General features: G+C 41.0%; 4 protein-coding genes across 7 annotated transcripts in view; 1 reads left to right on the top strand and 3 right to left on the bottom strand.

The window, feature by feature from the left end:
- The window catches only part of LOC111067536 (RNA-binding protein Musashi homolog Rbp6), a 192,183-nt gene extending 190,586 nt beyond the window's left edge, over window positions 1–1,597 (top strand). For 2 of the 3 annotated variants that reach the window (XM_022356650.2, XM_022356655.2), the window contains one exon: window positions 1,498–1,597. In XM_022356650.2, coding sequence (XP_022212342.1) covers window positions 1,498–1,539 — 42 coding nt within the window. In that variant the 3' untranslated portion in view covers window positions 1,540–1,597. Of the gene's footprint in view, window positions 1–98; window positions 208–1,497 lie in introns of those variants that run through there. The other variant, XM_022356651.2, reaches the window with a different exon arrangement.
- An 8,203-nt stretch (window positions 1,598–9,800) lies between these two features.
- On the bottom strand, window positions 9,801–12,225 carry LOC111067466 (3 beta-hydroxysteroid dehydrogenase/Delta 5-->4-isomerase). 2 transcript variants are annotated; one of them, XM_022356524.2, is made up of 4 exons: window positions 11,689–11,740; window positions 10,911–11,328; window positions 10,577–10,852; window positions 9,801–10,514 (listed from the first exon to the last, which is right to left on the bottom strand). In XM_022356524.2, the coding sequence occupies exons 2-4, from the start codon at window positions 11,248–11,250 to the stop codon at window positions 9,913–9,915; spliced, it is 1,218 nt and encodes a 405-aa protein (XP_022212216.1). In that variant the 5' UTR covers window positions 11,251–11,328; window positions 11,689–11,740; the 3' UTR covers window positions 9,801–9,912. The 2 variants fall into 2 exon arrangements, with proteins under 2 accessions (XP_022212216.1, XP_022212215.1); XM_022356523.2 differs by lacking the exon at window positions 11,689–11,740 and adding an exon at window positions 12,122–12,225 and having other exon boundaries at window positions 9,802–10,514.
- A 1,165-nt stretch (window positions 12,226–13,390) lies between these two features.
- LOC111067467 (protein rogdi) lies at window positions 13,391–17,172 on the bottom strand. The gene is made up of 8 exons (XM_022356525.2): window positions 17,008–17,172; window positions 15,930–16,054; window positions 15,361–15,482; window positions 14,910–14,981; window positions 14,657–14,788; window positions 14,416–14,573; window positions 14,011–14,341; window positions 13,391–13,589 (listed from the first exon to the last, which is right to left on the bottom strand). Exons 1-8 carry the CDS (start codon window positions 17,016–17,018, stop codon window positions 13,521–13,523), a joined length of 1,020 nt encoding a protein of 339 aa, XP_022212217.2. The 5' UTR covers window positions 17,019–17,172; the 3' UTR covers window positions 13,391–13,520.
- A 732-nt stretch (window positions 17,173–17,904) lies between these two features.
- On the bottom strand, window positions 17,905–19,402 carry LOC111067468 (troponin C). The gene is made up of 4 exons (XM_022356526.2): window positions 19,252–19,402; window positions 19,009–19,183; window positions 18,499–18,750; window positions 17,905–17,983 (listed from the first exon to the last, which is right to left on the bottom strand). Exons 1-4 carry the CDS (start codon window positions 19,261–19,263, stop codon window positions 17,955–17,957), a joined length of 468 nt encoding a protein of 155 aa, XP_022212218.1. The 5' UTR covers window positions 19,264–19,402; the 3' UTR covers window positions 17,905–17,954.
- Between the last annotated feature and the right edge of the window lie 813 nt (window positions 19,403–20,215).

Here is a 20,215-nt window from a genome sequence, read left to right as displayed (position 1 = left end):
GAGAGACCGACCGATGTAGAGTTAAACAAAAACAAAAACAAAATCCAAATGCGTTATCCTTCTATATATTGTATGTATTTCTCTTTCATTTCGTACAGATTTATTCGTTGAACTTTGCGATGGCTAATATATAAAAGACTGAAAACCCAAAAATATAAACGCAAAACAAAAGAAAAGCAAAAGTAAAGCAAACAATTATATATTTAAATCGAGAATATATATATATATATATACTATATATGCAAAAAAAAAAAAAAAAAAAAACAAAAAACAACAAAAAGTAATAATAATAAACGAAAGCAAAAGCAAACGCAAAACAAAACAAAAATAAGAGTATAAAACAAACGCAGTTGCACAAGGTAGGCACACCAACAAAATACAGCGTGTTCTCTTCTTTTTTTTTGTTTTTTCAACTAAACAATTTCAATTATTAACAATCCAAATTTCTTTAAATTTCAACCAAAAATAGTCGAACCAAAAATATTTCATTTTGAACTTTAAAAAATAGTACTAAAAAAAACAAACAATAAATGAACGTAAAAAATATGTATGCACGTCACAAGCACAGTTTTTTAGGCCGTTTTCCAATTAAACTCTTTTGATTTATTTAAATTCTCCACACCATATTATATATGTATACAAATGTATTATATGAATATTTCAGTACTTCAATGTTTCCAACCTTCAATCCATATCCATGCGTCGATGCAAACCCGACACCCATCCACAAAAAAAAATCATATCCAAAAAAAAAAACATATCTATTATCCATGACTGACGGCGAGGTTTGATAAAAGCTCTGGCCTCTGACAAAGTGAGAAAAATAAGAGATGGATAGAGACAGATAGATGCCTAATGGATATTTTTCTGATTCTATTTCAATGTTTAATGCTTTTACATTCACCAATGAAGGCCAATTTTCGATCTGTGCTCATGGATAAATATGGTTAAATTTCTAGCCATTTTTGATATTCTTTTTAGACTGGCAGAACCACTCTTTATATTCTTTTCCTCGTTACATTTCATTCACTTGTGGAAAACCAGTACAGCCATGCTTTTTCCACACAAGAATCCCACATAAAACTTCGCATTCCGTTTGCATTGATGGAAAGTGCACTTACGTAGGGTCTCGTCTCGTTACGTCTCGTCTCTTATCAAACCTCTGCTATCAGCATTTTGGGAAAAGTTCTTCGGCTCCAAAGTTATTTTCTGTCTCTCTATTTATTTGTTGAACAATCGAATATTTGTTGTCTACTTCCAATAACTTTTCACTTTTACTATTTCTATATAAAATACATGTATATAAGTATACCTACCTACCTACCGATAAATGTTTACTTTCTATATATTTAATATACATACATATATATTTACTCGTATATATACATACATTTATGTGTGTATGTGCGTAGATGTGCAGATACATAGAAATTGCATTTTATTTGAATAATTTTTGGTGTTTGCTTGTTTTGTTCTCCACGAAACGTTTATTTACAGGGACCACTAATTCCTGCGGCATTTACAAATGGATACCATTAAAAGGTGGCGCCGACAACCGCAATGACAGCAGCAACAGCAACAGCTACAACAAAAACAACAGTAACAGCAACAGCAACAGCAAGAACAACAACAACATAAGCAACACAAGCAACTGCAACTTTAGCAACAATGTCAGACACACACAGATATGAACATCCAGAGATACAGATATACACCACACCACAGAGATGAACGCAGGAGTACAAGTATCTGTAATGCTGCAGCAACAACAGCAAAAGCAAAACGAAAAATAATTTAAAATTATATATACACACCTATGCATGTATATATACATATGTATGTATACCCGTCGTATATATATATATATATATATATATAAATCAAATAAAATACATATTACACATGTATTTCCACATTGCAAAATTAAAAATCCGTAACGACTACAGCAACGCAACTGCAAGAGCAACCAATAATAAACCAAACACACACACACACACCCACACACACAGACATATATTATAATTAATTAATTAACGTATATATACGTATGGAGAAAAAAACCCACACCCACGCATATATATAGATTTATATATATATGTATATATACCAAAAAAAAAAAAAAAAAAGAAGACAAAAAAAAAGAAAGAAAGATGAGAAAAAACTATGAGCGAATGCAAACAAAAAAAAGAATTAATTTTAATTTAACAACCACACTACTTGCAACAAGAACAACTGCAGCAGCAGCAGCAGCAGCGGCAGCGGTAGCGGCAGTCGTGCCCCCGAAAGATGCAACGTGTGCAGCAAAAATCGTTTAAAATGCAAATTAAACGGAAGAGTGGCATCATGGCATGGCGACGGGGCGGCGAGGCCACGGGGGCGTGACTGCGGCTGCCCGCACAGCGAAAATTGAAGGAAGCGGCGCGGATGATGACAACAACGCTGTTCTGGCAGCCACACTTTTAAGTAATGAGAAATCAACAAAAAGTTACAAAAAAAAATACACAAAAAATATATATACATATACATATATGCGAAAAAGATCGGGGGAAACTAATAAAACGATAAAAGTTGAAAAACAAATTGAGAAAATGTTGCAATAATAGCGAAAATGTTATTATTTGATTGCGTATTATTAATGCAAATTATTATTATCATTATTATTGCTATTCTTAACGTATCTAAGTTGTAACTTTTCAAGTTAAAGTCGATAAATATATATATAGAATATATATACTCTATACATATTCGTATAAAGTAAACCGCAATATATACAAAGGAAATTAATTGAATCAAAAGAAAAAAAACCAATGCAAACAATGCATGAAACCAGCAACAAATTAATTAACTATCAAACACGACTACGATTACGATTACGATAACGATTAGAATACCAATCGCAATCGAATGAGTGAAATGATTTATGCAAATGTTCAAGATCAGATTGGTTTCGACATTTGTCTTGATTTCTCAATTCGGGCGGGCACTCAAAAAAGTCAAATCAAATCAAAATTGTATTGTGCTACAATTACGTATATTTATGAATTTATTTTAAAGTACAACAAATCCTTTATTGGCCAAAGTAATTAAACAAAAACAAAGAAAAGAAAAGAAAAGAAAAGTAAAGCAAAGCAAAGCAAACAAAAGCAAATGTGAAATGTGAAAAGTCGAAGGCAATTTGTTATTATTGAAATATGTTGAAGTTCCCCTTTTTATTGTCATTAGTTTCATGGAATGAAAAACTTTTGTGTTTGTGCTCACATTGAAAGCGAAAAAGGTACACACAAAATGCTAATTAAACACAGTGGATAGTTAGACAAATATGTTAAAGCATTAATTAAATGACAATGAAAGAGAGAGAGCAGCAGAGAGTGCTGCTCGAGGCATGGCTTACATAAAACAATTAATTTGCGAAAACCAAACAAGCGGAAACAAAACCAATAATAACTCCCTAAATATCTAAGAACACAAACAAACACATACAAACAATTTTTGAGATGCAAACCCCACACACCGTCACACGGATAAAGATACAGATACAAAAATACACATACACCCAGATCTTACTGATAAATCAAAAAGAAGGAAAAAAAACTTAAACAAATTACTTGGTAAGTGCATATGCAAATATAACAATGAACTATTATACATACAACCAACACTTATAGTACGAGTAAGTAAATAAAATATTTATAAAACAAAAGCGCAAATTCGCAAATGTTTGAACATTTAACTAAATCTATATATACATATATGTAACTGTAAACAAGCATGTGTATGTATAGGTATAAAAAACGGATCAGAAATGGATAGTATGGATAGTAGATGGGGATAGAGAAGACGATGAAATGCAAGGCCACGTTATGTGCAATTAATTTTTTTCTAGTCGCTCCGTCCGGCAGCGAATCACTCGGACATGGAATGTACTAGATATACGAGTATTTGAGATGCAATCGGGAGGGCATAATAGAAAAATATATTTATATACAACTATATGGAGTATTAAATTATTGGAAAAGAAAACCAAACAAAAACCTATCAGATAGATAAGTAAACGACATTTGTTACACACACAGCAAGTGGGGGAAAATTAGATTGAACAAAAACCAAAAGAAAAACTAAAAACCAACAAAAACGCTAGAAGGGAAAAAACCAATATCGAAATAACAGAGAGATAGAAATATTCTATAATTGACAGAACAACAATACGATGCGCTTTTTTCTCTCTGTCTGTCAGCCAGTCTGAGATTTTTTGCATTAGGCGACGGGAAAAAGCTGAAAAACTAAAACTAAAACAAACAAAACAAAAAGAGACACAGACAGCCACAAAAACAGAAAAGCAGAATAAAAACAAATTGAGGAATAGAAATAAAAGTAAAAAAAAAAAACAAAAACAAAACAAAAGTAAGAAAACGAAAGCAAAAGCAAATGCCGAAACAGTGAAAATGTTCCTTTCATAACTTTTTTGCCAAATTGTCAAACCAACGCTCTCCAGGACTTTGCCTGTCAAGTCTCGGACCAACAACAAACCTACATACAATACCATACACATACATATATAGCCTCTAGAGGGGCGGAACGCGAGAACAGAAACCAAAACCAAAACCGAAACCCAACATATACTTATACGATATATGCCTAGTTATAAAGAAAACGAACGCGCGAACAGAAACATAAATTACATTTAGCGTTTAGAAGAGTGTTGATCGCCAACAATCCAACAAACAAAGGGAGAAATGTTGCATCCCCAACGAATTTCCCCTTAACAAAAACCAAACAAGTATGAGAAATCCTCTTGGAAATTTCGGAAATTTCTTCGAGCGTGAATCTCCTTGCCGTTGTGCATGACCCGCCGGGAACAATCCCGAATAATCTACACACTTATGTATTGTATAATCAAAAAACAAAACCAAGAAGAGAAATGAATATTTGAAGCAAAAAAGACGGAAACTCTTCAATTTTAGATAGACAAAAGATCAGGCCACATTGCCAATCGCGGGCATATCGAGAGAAGATGTGAGGAGAGTTTGAACGGGTGTTTTACGAGTCGGAGTCATGATGACAAGGGCATGATGAGGTTTACTTTAGTGCAGATTCCGCTGAGCACTCAGCAGGTCAGCAGGTCAGGGGGTTATTTGAAAGTATTCCAGCTGCAGCTTTGCCCCTGCGATGGCAGATATTTTTAACGTGGAAGGAAGGGAGCGAGGAAGGAAGGAAGGCAGCGAGAAGGGCAAACATGTTATATTTGCATAAAATATATATATATTAAACCTACTTCTAAGGCATATACATACATATATATACACATATAAATATATAAATAAATATATTTTTAAGACATGTTCTAAAAGCAATAATTCAAAAAACCGAAAAAGAATGAGGAAAACTCGAGACGAACAAGCCGCGAAGTTAAACAAACCCCAAAAGGAATACATAAAATATACACCAATATATAAATATACATAAAAATATATATACACCTACACGTAATGAAATATATATATATATTAAAGTAAACGATTGATTGTAAGGCAAGGAAAACTCACACAGAATCAATCAAAAATGCACAACGGACGATGTGCATGGGTTGATCTGTTGTCGGTGATCGATCTTCGATCTTCGATCATCGTTCATCGGTCTTTGATCCTTCCTTTGACTGTCGTACGAGTAGTCTGACTCGAGTCTTGATTTTTTGGATTTTCGGAGGAGGCAGCTGTGCCCAAAAGTACATCTTTGTAGCGCCGCTGGCAACTTTTGTACTCGTATATTATTCGTGAGAAAATTGTGTAGAAAGACAGGACAACTGGAACTGGATTTCTGAGATTGGTTCCGGGCGTGTCCCGTGACCCGTGTCCGCTTAAGAGACAGCTTTAAGTGTAACGTTGAATTTTGTCTAGCATTTCCCTGTTAACGTTCGTTACGAGTAGTGCAAATGCTTTATCCCTGATTTGTAGTGCTCTATCCACTATTGTTAAAGAACTTCATCAGCAGCTATACCAGATGGCAGATCGCAGATCACAAGACATCCAGCATCTACATATACGTACGAGTAGATACATACATACATACATATAATAACTATTGGTATACCGGATCAACTTCAGCCACAAGCAATGCGTCCTTGTAACAAAATCAATTTCAGTCAATTAGAACAAGTTACACCAACAAAAGCCAGCACAGAGAGCAACATAAAGACAACAAAAACAACAACAACAACAACAAAAACAACAAACACATTTTTTAGAAATAAAAACAAAACAATGAAAAGACAAAAAAGAAAGAGAAAAACCATTTTCATTATTTTTTTACTGAGGCGCCGTCGTAGGAGGACAAACAGTGGCGGCGGCAGAGGCGGAGGAGCGACGAAACTCGACGGCGCAGGCGCAAAAGCTTTAAATTGAACAAAAATAATTAATTAAATAAATAACAAGAACAAAGGTAAAGATAAAGATAAAAAACAAACAAAGAGAAACATTTATAAAGTCAGAACTCTCATTTTATATAGAAAACGAAGAGCAAATAATGAATAATAATGAAGAGTGAAGAATGCAGAATGCAGAGCGAAGAATTGTGTGTATAAAAAAGAGTATGCCGTCAAAGATTTTTTAAAAATAATGTACCCATACTTTAAGCTACATACATACATACATACAAATGTATATGCAGTTTTCAGTCAAAAATGTCAATTGGTGGTTAAAGCCGGGAAAGCAAACCAAAACCAAAACCAAACCAAACCGAAAAGCGGCACTAACAGACATAAGGTATAATGTAAAATAGTTATAAAGTGGATGGGCAGGCATGAAGATATAGATTGAGAATGAAGTTGAGGAGAAGTTACGTAGTTACCATATACGAACTGCTTTCCGTTTTTCTCTTATTATTGACTTAAAAACATATCAGTTCTAATTATGTGTATGAGTATATGCCACACCATCAACAAATACGATACAATTACAATTACGATAACGATAACGATTACGACTACGATAATGAAATACAATTTAACTAATGTCTAGGCGCTAACGATCGAAGAATCTTTCTTTTTACCGAACCACAACACCAAAACAAACAAGGAGGACAGATCAGACACTTCCACGTTGAAGCCTCGCTGAGAGGCGCATGAGGGAAGGCTCTTGGGAGGCTCTTGGGAAATCGAAACGACACCATACACCACACACTGTGGGCCTTCTACACTTTGACGTGCTTTTATATGATAGCAATCTTATACTTACACAAGACATTTCTATCCTCAGTTTTGTTATTTTTTGTTTTTATAGACACACACACACACACATATGTACAGACACCACGAAATACACCGCACACATACATACACACACACATACACACTCGACAGAAGAACACGGCATATAACACATAGTATATGTACGAAGAAGAATACTTACCATACAAAAGAACCTTCATACGAACGATCACTTGACTATTTTTGCTATAAGTAAGAAATTCCCCCCAGGAATGTGTCAGTTCGATGTGGCAGAACTCCTGCTGACAAACACCTTTACTATATTGACAATATCTCTTATATATTTTACACTATACTATATGGAAAATTATATATTAATATATACAACAAAATGAAAGGAAAGAAAAGAAAACCAACAAAAACCAAAACAAAAAACTAAAACTAAAAAAAAATACAAGTACGAGTAATACATAAACGAAACGAAACGAAGCGAAGACATTGGCGAACGTCGTGACGTTAAAATTGTATTTACAAGAAATGCGTAAACAAGCAAAATGAAATCATTTTAATACTTTATACACATAAAAGTCAAAGGGAATCTTTTGAGAAAGACAAAGACAAAGATAATGAGCAAGAGTATGAGTAAGAGTAAGAGGAGTGAAAGTAGCGGATCAAAAGACGCAACGCGACGCAATTCAATGATTCGATATTACAAGGCATTGCATTCGACAACACGACGACGACGAAGACGATGATGATGAAAATACATTTATAAAGTGCCCCAAAGCAGGGCCCCCAGTTTGTAAGTATTCTACCTATGTAAGTAAAGTAATTAAGGAGCCCAGGAGATGAATCAATTAAACATACAACATACATACAGCATACAACAGTATGGCTATACTGTCTACAGAGCCACGAGCTCGTAGACTCGAACTTTCAGTGCGAATACTTTAAAAAAAACACACACACACACAACCAAATGAAATGAAATGAGATGAGATGAGATGAGATAAGCGAGTAAGTCCCAAATGGACACATTGGGATGAAGGGATAATGGGTTGATGGCGGATAAAGGATGTTGGATGGGAGATGGGGGAATGACGAATGTTGGATGCGAGAGATGGGCCGCGGGTGGCATTGCCAATATGTGTACATAAAGTCTATACATATATATAACATAAACTGGTACAGTACTACACTTACAGCAAACTATACAAGGTAACAGACAAAAACAAAACAAAACAAAACAAAAAACATAATAATAATAATAATTAAACAACCAGAAACCGCAACAAACAAACGGAAGTAGAAGCAGAAGCAGAAACAAAAACAGAAGCGGTAACGGAAACGGAAACGGAAGGAAGTGGACGGATGATGATGACACATACACATAAATAGAAGCATAACATGAATTTAATAAACAATTTTTTCATTTCTATAAAGAAATCCGGTAACGAATTTGTATATTTACTACGACCGATGAGGCAGAAACAGAACAAAAAAAAAAACAACAACCTTCATAGGACACCCCGCTGTCCCGTATATACATATAAAAAAAACCAAATGATATATATATTATATATACATAGTTATATAACCAAGAACAACAAATAAACATATAGTTAAATTCAATAATGTTAAGCATTCGATGAACAGAACAAACAAACTGGCGGACACGCATGCTGGCGGTTAAAGAAATTCAATTATTAATAAGGACCCTCGAGCAACAGAGCCGATCAGAACAGCCACCACAACCATCCACATCCCAGCCACAACATCAGCCACCCACTCTCCACTCACCACTCTCCACTCACCACTCACCACTACACCTCAGCAAAACCAACAGCATCTACATTTATCAACAGACACACACGCCAAGAAAAATAAATGGGGGCAAACAACCCACTCGGACGGCAGCGAAATTGCATAAGTTTTTAGGCAGACAGAGACCCGAACGAACATCACACACACCTCACCCCACGCCCACATCCACATAGAGTACATCCAGCAAGCAGTACAGCACAGTACTACATATATGCAGGGTAAAGCAATGACACGTACGAGGAGTGGGTGGGATGGGAGCGTAAGGTGCGAGGAACTCCTCGACAAAGAGAACGAGAGATAGAGGTAAAGAGAGCTGGTAGAGATCGGCAGAAGAGCAACCGCATCGCATATTGAACCACAAACACACACATACACACACACACAAAAAGCAGAAAACTAAAACATGATTTTAAACAGAATGAAATTAAATAATGGCATAATAAGTTAAGCTATGGAACATAAGTTTAAAAAACAAACAAAACGGCAAAGAAACGCTCTAGAGCAACAAAAAAATAAACAAACAACAACAAACAACAACCAACAAGAAAAACCAAGACAAACAAATATATATATATATATATGAAATAAAAATTATAATGAAATAACTGAGAAATAAATAAATTAATTCATAATGATAAATAAACAAATATGAACATTGTTCAAAAACATAAAGGGATCCTGTATTTTCATTATGGTGGTAGGGGAAGGAGTATCCTTGGTGAGTTTCCACTTTCCCGATTCATATATCAAAGCAAATTCATTTATAACAAAAACAATAACCAATTTATTGACCTCTAGCTTGGTGGGGGGAGGCAGTACATAAAAATCAACTTAAAACTAGAAAAGCAAGCAACATAATCCGAGTGATAATCCGAGCAAATCTCAGCTCAGCTGGACTTCTTGAGCTTGTTGGCCTGTTGCTTCTGGTCCCACCATCGGGCATACCACTTGGCGCTGCGCTCGGCACTGGTGTCCGCATCAAAGAGTGGCATGTAGTCCATGTGTATCGCGGCGCGCAATCGGTTGTACATCAGCATGGAGGACGTGTAGGAGGCGATGGCGCGGGGGGAGTAGCGCAAACGGTATTTGGTGTAGGGATAGGCGACGCGCACCACAACCTCCAGCAGGAAGGCCAGGAAAAAGAACAGGAAATGGGGCACATACCACCAGCTGGTCTTCACCTTGAACCGCTCGCCGAGCAGGGCCATCTTCTGGATGAAGCGCGAGACGTCGTTAATGCCCGTGTCGTCGGTGACGAACACTGGCAGGCCATTGACCGCCTTACTGGAGACCTTCAGGGCCTTGTAGGCACAGAGGTGTCCCCAGGCCACGTTGCCGGCGTAGACCAGCTGCTGTTTGCCCCCGACTCCGGCTATCCGAGGGAACACCCAGCCGCGCGTCGACAGGTACTCAAGGGTCTCCGTAACAAAGTGGGAGTCGCATTCGCCGTAGGTCAGCGGGGCACGAATGGCACAGGTGGCCAAGTAATCTGCCAGAGAGTTGTAAATGAATGACGCTCCTCGACAGCCAAGACAGTAGGCCAAGACTCACCCTGCTGGTTCTGGAGTGGGGCTCCGTTGGAGTTGAGCACGATGTTCTCGGCCCGCAGCTTGCTCGAGGCGTAGCCGGCAATCAGGAACTGGCTGTCCTGCTCCCACAGCGAGGCCCCATCCAGGGTGGGTGTGTCCGTCTTGGATTCCGTTGAATTGATGACGGCCGAGAAGGTGCTGCGCCCCTTGAAGGGCACAAAGCACACGGACGTGCAGCTGGTGTAGACCAGCCGCTTCACATTGTTCTGGATGCACAGATCCACCACGGCCAGGGTGCCTGGTATGCATCAGTGATTAATTGTCGGTGAGCCTCTCAAGCGGACAGTCTCACTTACCCTTCACATTCACACGGTCCAGCTCCTCGTAGTTGGGCGGATACTCGATTTTCACCGAGGCTGCGCAGTGGAAGACCCCATCTACTCCGGCGAAGATGTGGCCGAGGCTCTCGCGATCGACACCAATGTCGCCCACAAAGGTGCGCAGTATGGGCGTCTCCGGATGGCCGATATTGTTATTGTAGGGCACAATGTCCAGCGAGCGGACTTCCCTGATGCCCAGCTCATTGCGACGCTCCAGCAGCTGCTTAATGAGGTGCTGACCCAGAAATCCGCTGCCGCCCGTTACGAGCACCACATCGCCGCCACCGCCACCGTCACTGCCACTGCTACTGCTCATTGCTGCTGGTTTGGTCTCGTTAATGGTTATGGTTAATGGCAGCTGGTTGTTGGGATTGTAGCTACAAGAAGACAAGTGCTGTAATGAGACCGAATGCAAGTTAAAATTTCCGCCAGAATAGCTTTAATTGATGCGCCATGAGACGTCGCCGTCTGTCGCAAGTGGTCGAGATTGTCATAAACCTGGACATAAAAGCCATTTAAAACCAGCTCATCACGGCCTTCTTTGAGGGTCAGCAAATCTTGCTTCGGAATGACTAGGCGGGTTTTCAAATGCTCGTCTTACGCTTACGTGACGCTCTAACAGGTAAGCAAAGGTGATCTACGAGTATTTGTTAGTTCACATGTTTAATTCATAGCTCCAGTCGTTGGTCGTTGGTCGTTTCCCTGATTACTCTCATTATCATAGGGGAGAAAATTGGTTTTGTTTTGCATTTACTTTTACTGCATCCAAGTAATCATATCATAACTTTTCCTCTCACGTTCATTTTGAGCTTTCGATTTCCGCTTTGTGTGTTACTCGGCCACGGTCAACAGTAGTAGTATGTGATTTTATTTAGCATCTCAGCCACAGTCCAAAGGCCAGCCAACGTCTTTTGTGCAGACTCCAATGAAACACTCGCAGCAACAACAGCATCAGACAAATGCGCTAATGTTGACGCTGGGCTGGCTGGCTTGGCGGTTACAACACATGCAGCACAATAATTACCACGAACTGGTTTCCATGTCTATTTCGACATTCAAACGTCAAAGCACTTGATCTAGGCATTTCGGCTTTAATTGCTAGTACCGAAGTGCATTTAGAACAGCATAGTGCTAACGACTCACAGGCTGCAGTAGCCACAAACTCCGAAATCAGAAACCCCGCTTACCAGGAGATAATTTGCTGTATAAAAGTAACAATCCAAACGGTCTGCTTGCCGACTTTGAAATGTCTAATGCCCGAAAACAGACAGACTCGACTCTCAGGTACGTGCAGCTGGGCTTTCGTGAGCTTTCGATAGGTAGCACCGCGCTGTGCTATCGATCGATGCTGTCATACGGTGGGCGCGAAAAAGAGGACAGTTTGAAAAATGCTGGTAAAATGTAATTTTTATTCAACAACAAGTAAATGAATGTGGGACAGTAAAGTAAGTACGCTTAATGTTACATAAATAGTTGTCTTCATCTTCTTTTTTTGTCCCCAGGCATCTCGGGGTAGGGGGGTGCATAGGCAATTGCAATGTTCAATAAGTACAGTGATAATTGTTTTCGTTGCGTTTCTCTCTTAACAAACTCTTCAGGTTACAAACGTTAGGGTTAACGAGAAGTAAAAGGCCGTCGATACAAATGACTTTGGATTACGAGTTTAGGATTAGAGTTTAGGATTAGGTGCACTTAACCATTAACAACAGATATACAACAGGTATACGGAATACGTTTACGATTACGATTACGATTACAAATACGAATACAAAACGGTGTTTAGTACAATTAAAAATTCTGTTCACATTTCGGTTTGGGTTTATTACAACAATATCATGTATGTAAATGCCAATGTAAATGTAAGTTCATATATGCAATATATGTATGTGTATGCGGCTGTATATATGTAGTTGTAGATAAGTAACTCCCTCTTAAGTACTGCACGACTGTTAAGTACTGTACGACTGACTGTTATTGACTGCTGCTGGGCATTGATTACATTGCACGGACAAACATAAATAGTGGGTACATTAACATTAACATTAGATTACAGATTATAGATTACACATACATATGAATAAACTATAATTATCTATCAATTTCAATAGTTAGACATACAAAAACACATCTCAGTTTTCATTTATCATCCTAATGCTATTTAGTTGCATTTTGATGCATAATTGGAGTGACGTGAAGCGATCGATGAATTCAGAACTCAACTCAAGTCCTATAGTACTAGTAATAGTAATAGTAATGGTAATAGTAATGGTATTATAACATGAATGCTGATTGTGTATATTAAACTAGCTGTATGTGTATAACGTTGTCGTGTATATAGAAGTATATATATATATATATATATAGGCATATATGTATGTGGTATATAGTGCGCAATGGGCATTATGGGTGTCGGTGTGGGTGTGCCGTTTCCAGTAGCAACATTTCAACTAACATTATTTACTTTGCTATTACACGTACGATTCTTTATTAGCTATTATTGTTGTTATTGTTTTTTGTCGCCATTCCACACTTATCGGTTAGGGTATCCTGTCTGCCTGCCTGCCTGCCAGTTTGCCAGCCTGAAATTCAGTACGACAATGCCGAGGGCGACCGGGAGCCGACTGTGAAATCTTTATACACCGAAAACACAGAAATCTGCGGAAGAGTACAAATGTCACAATTAAAAATACACAAATAACTCATGCTCAACCCATATCCATATCCATCCCACCCCATCCCCCAATATATTGGCCATAGTTGCCAATCTTCATCTTTATATGGGCCACTTTAATTGCCGACTTGCGTCACAGTCAAGAACTGCAGCATGGCGCTGGCAGGCGGCCAACAACTAAATAAAACTTGCCAGCATCTTGTGGGTGCCGAAAAAAATGGGACACCATGTGCTCTTTTGGGGCGGGACGATGACGATGCCAATGAGTTATCAGTTCAAGAGCAAACGCCCTTATCAGAGCAAAGTAAATCCCCAAAATGAACTAATTGATGTGTGGATGCTTGTACAGCATGTTTATCCCCGTATCTTTCGTGTTCTAGGCATCCCCCCAGAGGAACACTTTACCTTGTCTTTTAATTGCTGGCACAGCTTCTGGCCGTTCATCAGCAGCAGCAGCACATCGTTAAGCCACTGGACAGAGGCCTCTGCCTGCCGGGAGTCGAACCGCATCGTGCCCTGGTTATTCAGGAGCTGATAGACAGCAATGATGAGCTTGTGGCTTTGCAGATAGAAGCTGACGGCCAGATCCTCGGGTAGATTGGGCACCAGCGACTTCATGTTTCGCCCCTTGATCAGCTCGTCGATGGGTTTCTTCTTGGGCACCAGCAGGCTGTTGCGGCCCCGCTGCAAAGCATCCAGAATGTTGCCGATCACATGCAGTACTTCATCGGAGGTTCTGTCTCGTGTATCATGAGGAAATGAGAGTATTAATAACCTCGCATCTCGAAAACAATGTCGAATGTGACTCACTTGAAGTGATAAGAGTCATCAACGTCGTCAATGTGATTGATTGCTGTCTGTAGATGATTAGCGGCATCCTGAACCTGCTGCAGCTTCCACGGCGAGTCTTGTGTGATTGAGGTACGTTGCGTTTGGCTTGGAGCTTTGCACAGCTTAAAGCTAATATCCTGCAAGCACACACACACACGATTAGTCATATGTACTCGTATGTATGTATATGTATGTACATGGAATGATTAACTAAACTTACCGCCTGTGTTATGGCATCGCCCGTTAGGGTTAGGACCGCCTTCAGCTGATCGGGCGACACGGTGAGTATGAACTTTTCAGTCTTCTTTCCCTCGTTTTCGTAGAGCGGCACAGGAAATCGATGCGCACACTCCTCCAGTGTGGCACAGCAGGTGTGATGAGTCGGTTTGCCATGGAATGGAATGGAATGGGGGCCAGATTAGCTATGCTATCTCTTGGAGTTGTTGCTTTGCTTTGCTTTGCATAGTACTTACCACCAGAATGGTTCGCAGTTGTTTCAATATCGCGTGTACTTCTTGCCGCAGCACCCATTCGAATTCAATTTGCTGTGGCGGGAATGTGTTTGCATATTTGTTTGTAGGTTTGTTCGTATGTTTTGCGATAGCGCCAAAGAGCCATACAGCACAGCACAGCAGAGCACCGACACAGAAATAGGTCGTAGTCGTCCCACCAGACAAATGGCACGTTCCGTGAACAAATCAATAAAGTCAGCATTTGCGGGGGTTAGCGAGGAAACGAAGAAAGAACAGGCACAGAATCAATCAATATTCAATAATGGCTATAGGGGCACGCACAATGCTGAACCCGAATAATTGCACTACATTTCGGCAACTGTAATGGCACTACACTACGTCTGTCTGTCTGTCTGTTTGTCCGTACCGTCCCGTCCCGTCGATCGTTGTCATCATTTTTTAATTTACGTACCAGATTCAGGGCCTCCTCCCGCTCCGTGTCCACGAGCATTTTCATTGCGCTCTTCGGCTTTTTCCGCGCTGGGATGTATCTGCGTTTGTTCTCAGCAACGCCAGCAATTTGTATTGTGAGCGCTGTAAATTTTGTTATTATTTTAGTTGTTGTTGTTGTTTAATTAAAATACTGAAAACGCCAGTGTTGGTAAGCACAAGCATGCGAAACAGAGTGGGAGAAACAGTGCTGCCAAATCAGCTATTTTACAGCTAGTTCCTGTCTATTTTGTAAGTTTAACAACGGAACTTGAAATTTTAAAATTTATATTCGAATCTATCCAGATATTAAAAATCATATTTCACTATTGATTGCTAAATTTGGTTTTGCGTGCAAGTTTTGCGCATTAAATAGACACATTTCTGGCTACTATAAAATTGGCCAATTATTCAACAGTGTTGTGCGCACTGCTATGTCGCTGTTATATGCGCGTGCTGTTAACGCACTGAAATGCTATCGATGTGCTGCAGCAAGCTGCCTGCTGTGACACTCGGCTGTGACTGTTTCAAATTCAAAAATTTGTTACTTACGTTTACGGATTGGCGGGGGCGTCGTCAGTATAGCCGTCTCCGGCACCGTGTTCAGGACATGCTGGTGGTACCCGCTGCCACTGCGCTGGCGGTGGAGCGGCTGGAACGACCAATTCGTTGTGGGGCTGCAAGAAACGAGTAGAGAGCGCAGGGGAGACCACGTACTGTTATTATTTCAAATTATTTCGATTTGTTTGCGTTGGTGAATTGAGTTTGCGTTAGATTTTTGCTTGATTTGATTCAAACTTTGGTGTTAATTGGCTCACAGCAGTTGTTGTTGTTTTGTTGTTGTTGTTTTTGTTGTATGACTCACGTCACACGGTGTCCCACAGCAATCGGCGCTGACGTCGTCATCTGGTTTCCGCGGACCCACAGCACAATTTACCCGATTACCCGATTCGAACGAGCTGCATTCGCATGCGCATGCATATACGGCGGGGTTCCCATCGAATCGGATCCACTCCGCTGCACTCCACTCCCCATGAAGCGGAGACGGCGCGACGAGACGGGACGGGTCCGATCGGATTGCATTGAATCACTCGCTTCGCGGCTGCAGCGCGTGTCAGCACTCTTTCAGACATGGCAAGAATTACAAAATCGAGTGCCTGCCTTCCCAAAAATAAAGAAAAAAAAAACACAGAACAGCTTATCAAGCCACAAAATGCTGGCCTGGCCTGGCCTGGTCTGGCCAACACATACACATACACATGCACTCACTCAATCACTCACTCACTCACTCGCACTGAAACACACACGCACAAATTTACAACAGCCAAGCCGTTTATCAGGGTCCATTTTTGTTTTATAATTTATTTGATAAGCCAATGTCAAGAAAAATGAAAAACCACAAACAAGAGTATCGCATCGGATTGACTGGGGCTTTTAAAGCATTTATGCCATCATAAATTTTATAGGCACGACCGATCCGGCGGTTGTGGTGGCGTTTCTTGGCGGGCAGCGGCTGCTTTTAGCACATTCACATTCTTTTTTGGCCAAAACAAACAGAACGGAGTGGATTGGAGTTTTTTATTATATAAATAACGGTCGACTAGGCACTGACTGGATCACTTTCTTTTACCTCTGCGGCATGTTGGAGGGATCCCTGCTGCTCGTGCTCCTGCTGCTTCTTTATCAATTGCAAACACTTGTGGCGCGTACTACACACATATGTACATACATATGTATATCACGAGACAAGACAATGTCAAAGGCACGACGGGGTATTACTGCTTTTGCTTTTGCTGGGGCTGGGTGCTGGTGCTGTTGTTGGGGGAAACTTTGTGGCCCCTTTGGGTTATGTTCCGTTTGGTTGAAAGTAGAAGCAGAAGCGGTACGTATGCCATCAGCCGATGGCAGCAGCAGCAGCAACGGGCAACGGCAACAGCAACAGCAACAGCAACGATAGCGACAAGAGCAGCGGCAACAATGACGGCTGACGGCGGCGGACGGGAGCGTCCGAGGCCACTGCTCGTTTGTAGACTTGTAGAGTTAACGTGGTTAAAAGTTGTGGAAGCTTTCGGCAGCTTTCTTCAGCTGCTGGCTCAACAGCTCGACGGTTGCTTGGCGATTGGCGGCTCGCGGTCGGTGGTCGGTGGTCGATGGCTTTGGGGCTAGCTAGCTGGGGCTGCAAGAAGTGGACAGACAACAAGTTGGTGGTTTGTTGTTATAGCATAACACTTTATTTTTTGCATACACAGCATTCCGTTGTTGCTGCTCTTTTAGTATAAAAAAGTAGTACAAAATTTCTATTTCTACTAGTATTTGGCATTATTTTGTTGGATTTGTTTGCACTCCGACCGAAAAACACAAGGGAATACAGTCGTGGAGGTGAAGGTAGGAGGGAGGTGGAGTGGGAGTGGGAGTGAAACAAGTGTGCAAATATAAACAGTCAAACGTGTGCCCAACAGGTGTATAGGTGTATAGGGTGTGTGTGTATGTTGTGTGTGCATTTGAAGCAGGTGTGTGTGTATGTGTATCGGGTGTGTGTGTGGGCGTGGTCGTGGGCTAAAGACGCAGTGCGTCTATTTACTCGCCGGTCATCATCTCCATGAATTCTGTAAATTAAACAAAATGACAGACATTAAACCGATGCGATGCCAGAGGAGGCGCATATAACAACCGCTATATGCATTTAAAAATAAATACTCGTATTCCATAAACACGAGAGTGGAAAATAATGAAACGGAGGCGAGAGGCGTGAGGCGTGGGGCGTGGGGCGAGCAATGTGTATGGAAAATGTTGTGCCACTCGACCAGGCGGTCGGAATCGAATTTGTGTGTCGCGCCTAAAAATAGCCAGCGATATGCTCCATGAGAGATGTGATCAAGTTGTCATAATCGAGCGATCTCAAGATCACCCCAGCATCTAGCACCTAGCACCTAGCACCTAGCACCCAGCATCATCATCATCATCCTCAGCTGGCCCCAATGATCAGATTCGAATTTATGATTGCCAGATTGTGTGGGTGGGTATGTGGGCGTGTGTGTGTGTGTGTGAAAACATGAGGGTGGGGCAGCAAAACGCAAGCCACTAGAATGAATGAAAATACTGTGTGGAGGCCACGACTCACCGTCGAAATCCACTGTACCGGAACCATCACTATCGATCTCCTCAATCATCATGTTGAGTTCCTGATCCGTCAGCTGATCGTCGAGCTCCTTCAGGATCTCCTTCAGACAGGTGGTGGGAATGAAGCCGTTGCCCTGCTTGTCGTACAGGCGGAACGCCTCACGCAGCTCCTTCTGCATGGCCTCTGCATCCTCCTCCACAATGAATTTGGCAGCCAGCTGCACGAATTCACCGAATTCCAAGCGACCAGACTCTATGAAAGACACACATATATATAATTAGCTGACGAAACTGCTGGAAACTGTCTGTGCTGAGTCGAAAAAACAGCTAATGATCGGGCGCGCAAAATTACGATGATAATAAATCAATGACACTGACGAAATGGAATTTGATCATCAATATTGGCCAGTCTGACCAGGCCAGGCCAGGCCAGGCCACGCCACGCCAGACCAGGCGATAATGAATAATGAATTTTCACTCATATTTTCTGAACTTTAGAGTCTGTACTTACTGTCCTCATCGACCTCCTCGATCAGTTCCTCCAAAATCTTCTTGTCAAAAGGCTGACCCATGAGACGCAGGATATCGGCAACCATTTCGGTGGGAATGGAGCCAGACTTCTGGTGATCGAAGCTGTTGAATGCCTTCTGGAGCACGGCAATCTGCTCGGGGGTAAGATCTTCATCCTGGTTCGGTCGAGAAAACACAAACAATTAATATCCCATTAAGGCGAAACGCTTTGGTGGGGCCTTACGACGCTGCTCATGTTGGTGCTGTTTGCTTTTTGTTTAGAGTTCTATCACAATCTCACGAGCCGATCTCCGTGGAATCTTCGTAGCTACTACGACGCTGCGCGGATGCGTTTTCCAAAATATAGCACACAGCTAGAACATCGGGATCGCCTTTCTGAACTTGCCACATACAGAAACCCCAACACGAACACGAACACGAAATTCCCGACCGTCCGATCGGATCTTATCGGTGGTGTCTATGTATATGTATGTACATATGTAGCGCTTTTCCACGCCGATGCCTGTATTTTATTGTTTTTTAGAAATAACTGTAAATGTGCTATCGGAAAAAGCAGAAATAAAACGCCTAGAGCATATCCCAGCCTGCTCGTGGACAAAGGAGAGGGCGACGACTGACCCGACTGAGAGCCGTATAGTGGTTTTCCATAGACAGCGATCGGGGATGGAGTGGAGCCGGAGAAGATGCCACAGTCGCTGCTGCATACATGTATGTATGTGCTCTAGCCAGCTATATTGCGATGCGTTGCGTCGTCCGTCCATGCAATCGGATAAACAAAAACACACACATCCACACGGCGTATCCATCTCCAGCCTGTGGAAATGGAGAAACTAACACTCTGCAGTCTAAACAACGCATAGGTATTCCCAGGTATTCCACGGTAGCTTGTGAGCGTGTATTTAGTGCACTTGTTGGCACCGTATTGCTGCCTGTCCAGACTGTAGTATATCGCGTTTGGGGGGAGGGAGGAAGAGGGAGATCCACACCTCGAACAGTCACAACATCGTCTACGTCACTCCTTGGTTTCCCCACAATCTGCCGTCTGGTCTGGCTTGCCCTATTTCCCACAAATATAGATTGAAAACGTATCGCATTGCAAATGCTCTAAATAAAGTTGAGGCTTAGCTGAAACGCCTCTGATCGGATCGTGGATACATACATCGGATCCGGCTGCAAATCTCATTACT

Source organism: Drosophila obscura, unplaced genomic scaffold (genome assembly GCF_018151105.1).
Source record: "Drosophila obscura isolate BZ-5 IFL unplaced genomic scaffold, ASM1815110v1 contig_1, whole genome shotgun sequence".
Taxonomy (NCBI): Eukaryota; Metazoa; Arthropoda; class Insecta; order Diptera; family Drosophilidae; genus Drosophila; species Drosophila obscura.
This window is presented reverse-complemented; position numbering and strand designations above follow the sequence as displayed.

Excerpts from the sequence above, each read along its gene's own strand:
- LOC111067466 (XM_022356523.2), bottom strand. The coding sequence starts at position 11,250 with ATGAGCAGTAGCAGTGGCAGTGACGGTGGCGGTGGCGGCGATGTGGTG. Across the intron at positions 10,853-10,910 it reads GGACCGTGTGAATGTGAAGG|GCACCCTGGCCGTGGTGGAT; the intron begins GTAAGTGAGACT and ends GATGCATACCAG. Across the intron at positions 10,515-10,576 it reads CCCACTCCAGAACCAGCAGG|ATTACTTGGCCACCTGTGCC; the intron begins GTGAGTCTTGGC and ends ACTCTCTGGCAG.
- LOC111067467 (XM_022356525.2), bottom strand. Across the intron at positions 15,483-15,929 it reads GCCCCCGCCAATCCGTAAAC|CGCTCACAATACAAATTGCT; the intron begins GTAAGTAACAAA and ends CAAAATTTACAG. Across the intron at positions 14,574-14,656 it reads GCGATGCCATAACACAGGCG|GATATTAGCTTTAAGCTGTG; the intron begins GTAAGTTTAGTT and ends GTGTGCTTGCAG.
- LOC111067468 (XM_022356526.2), bottom strand. Across the intron at positions 18,751-19,008 it reads CGAGGAGGTCGATGAGGACA|AGTCTGGTCGCTTGGAATTC; the intron begins GTAAGTACAGAC and ends TGTCTTTCATAG. Across the intron at positions 17,984-18,498 it reads CGGTACAGTGGATTTCGACG|AATTCATGGAGATGATGACC; the intron begins GTGAGTCGTGGC and ends TTTAATTTACAG.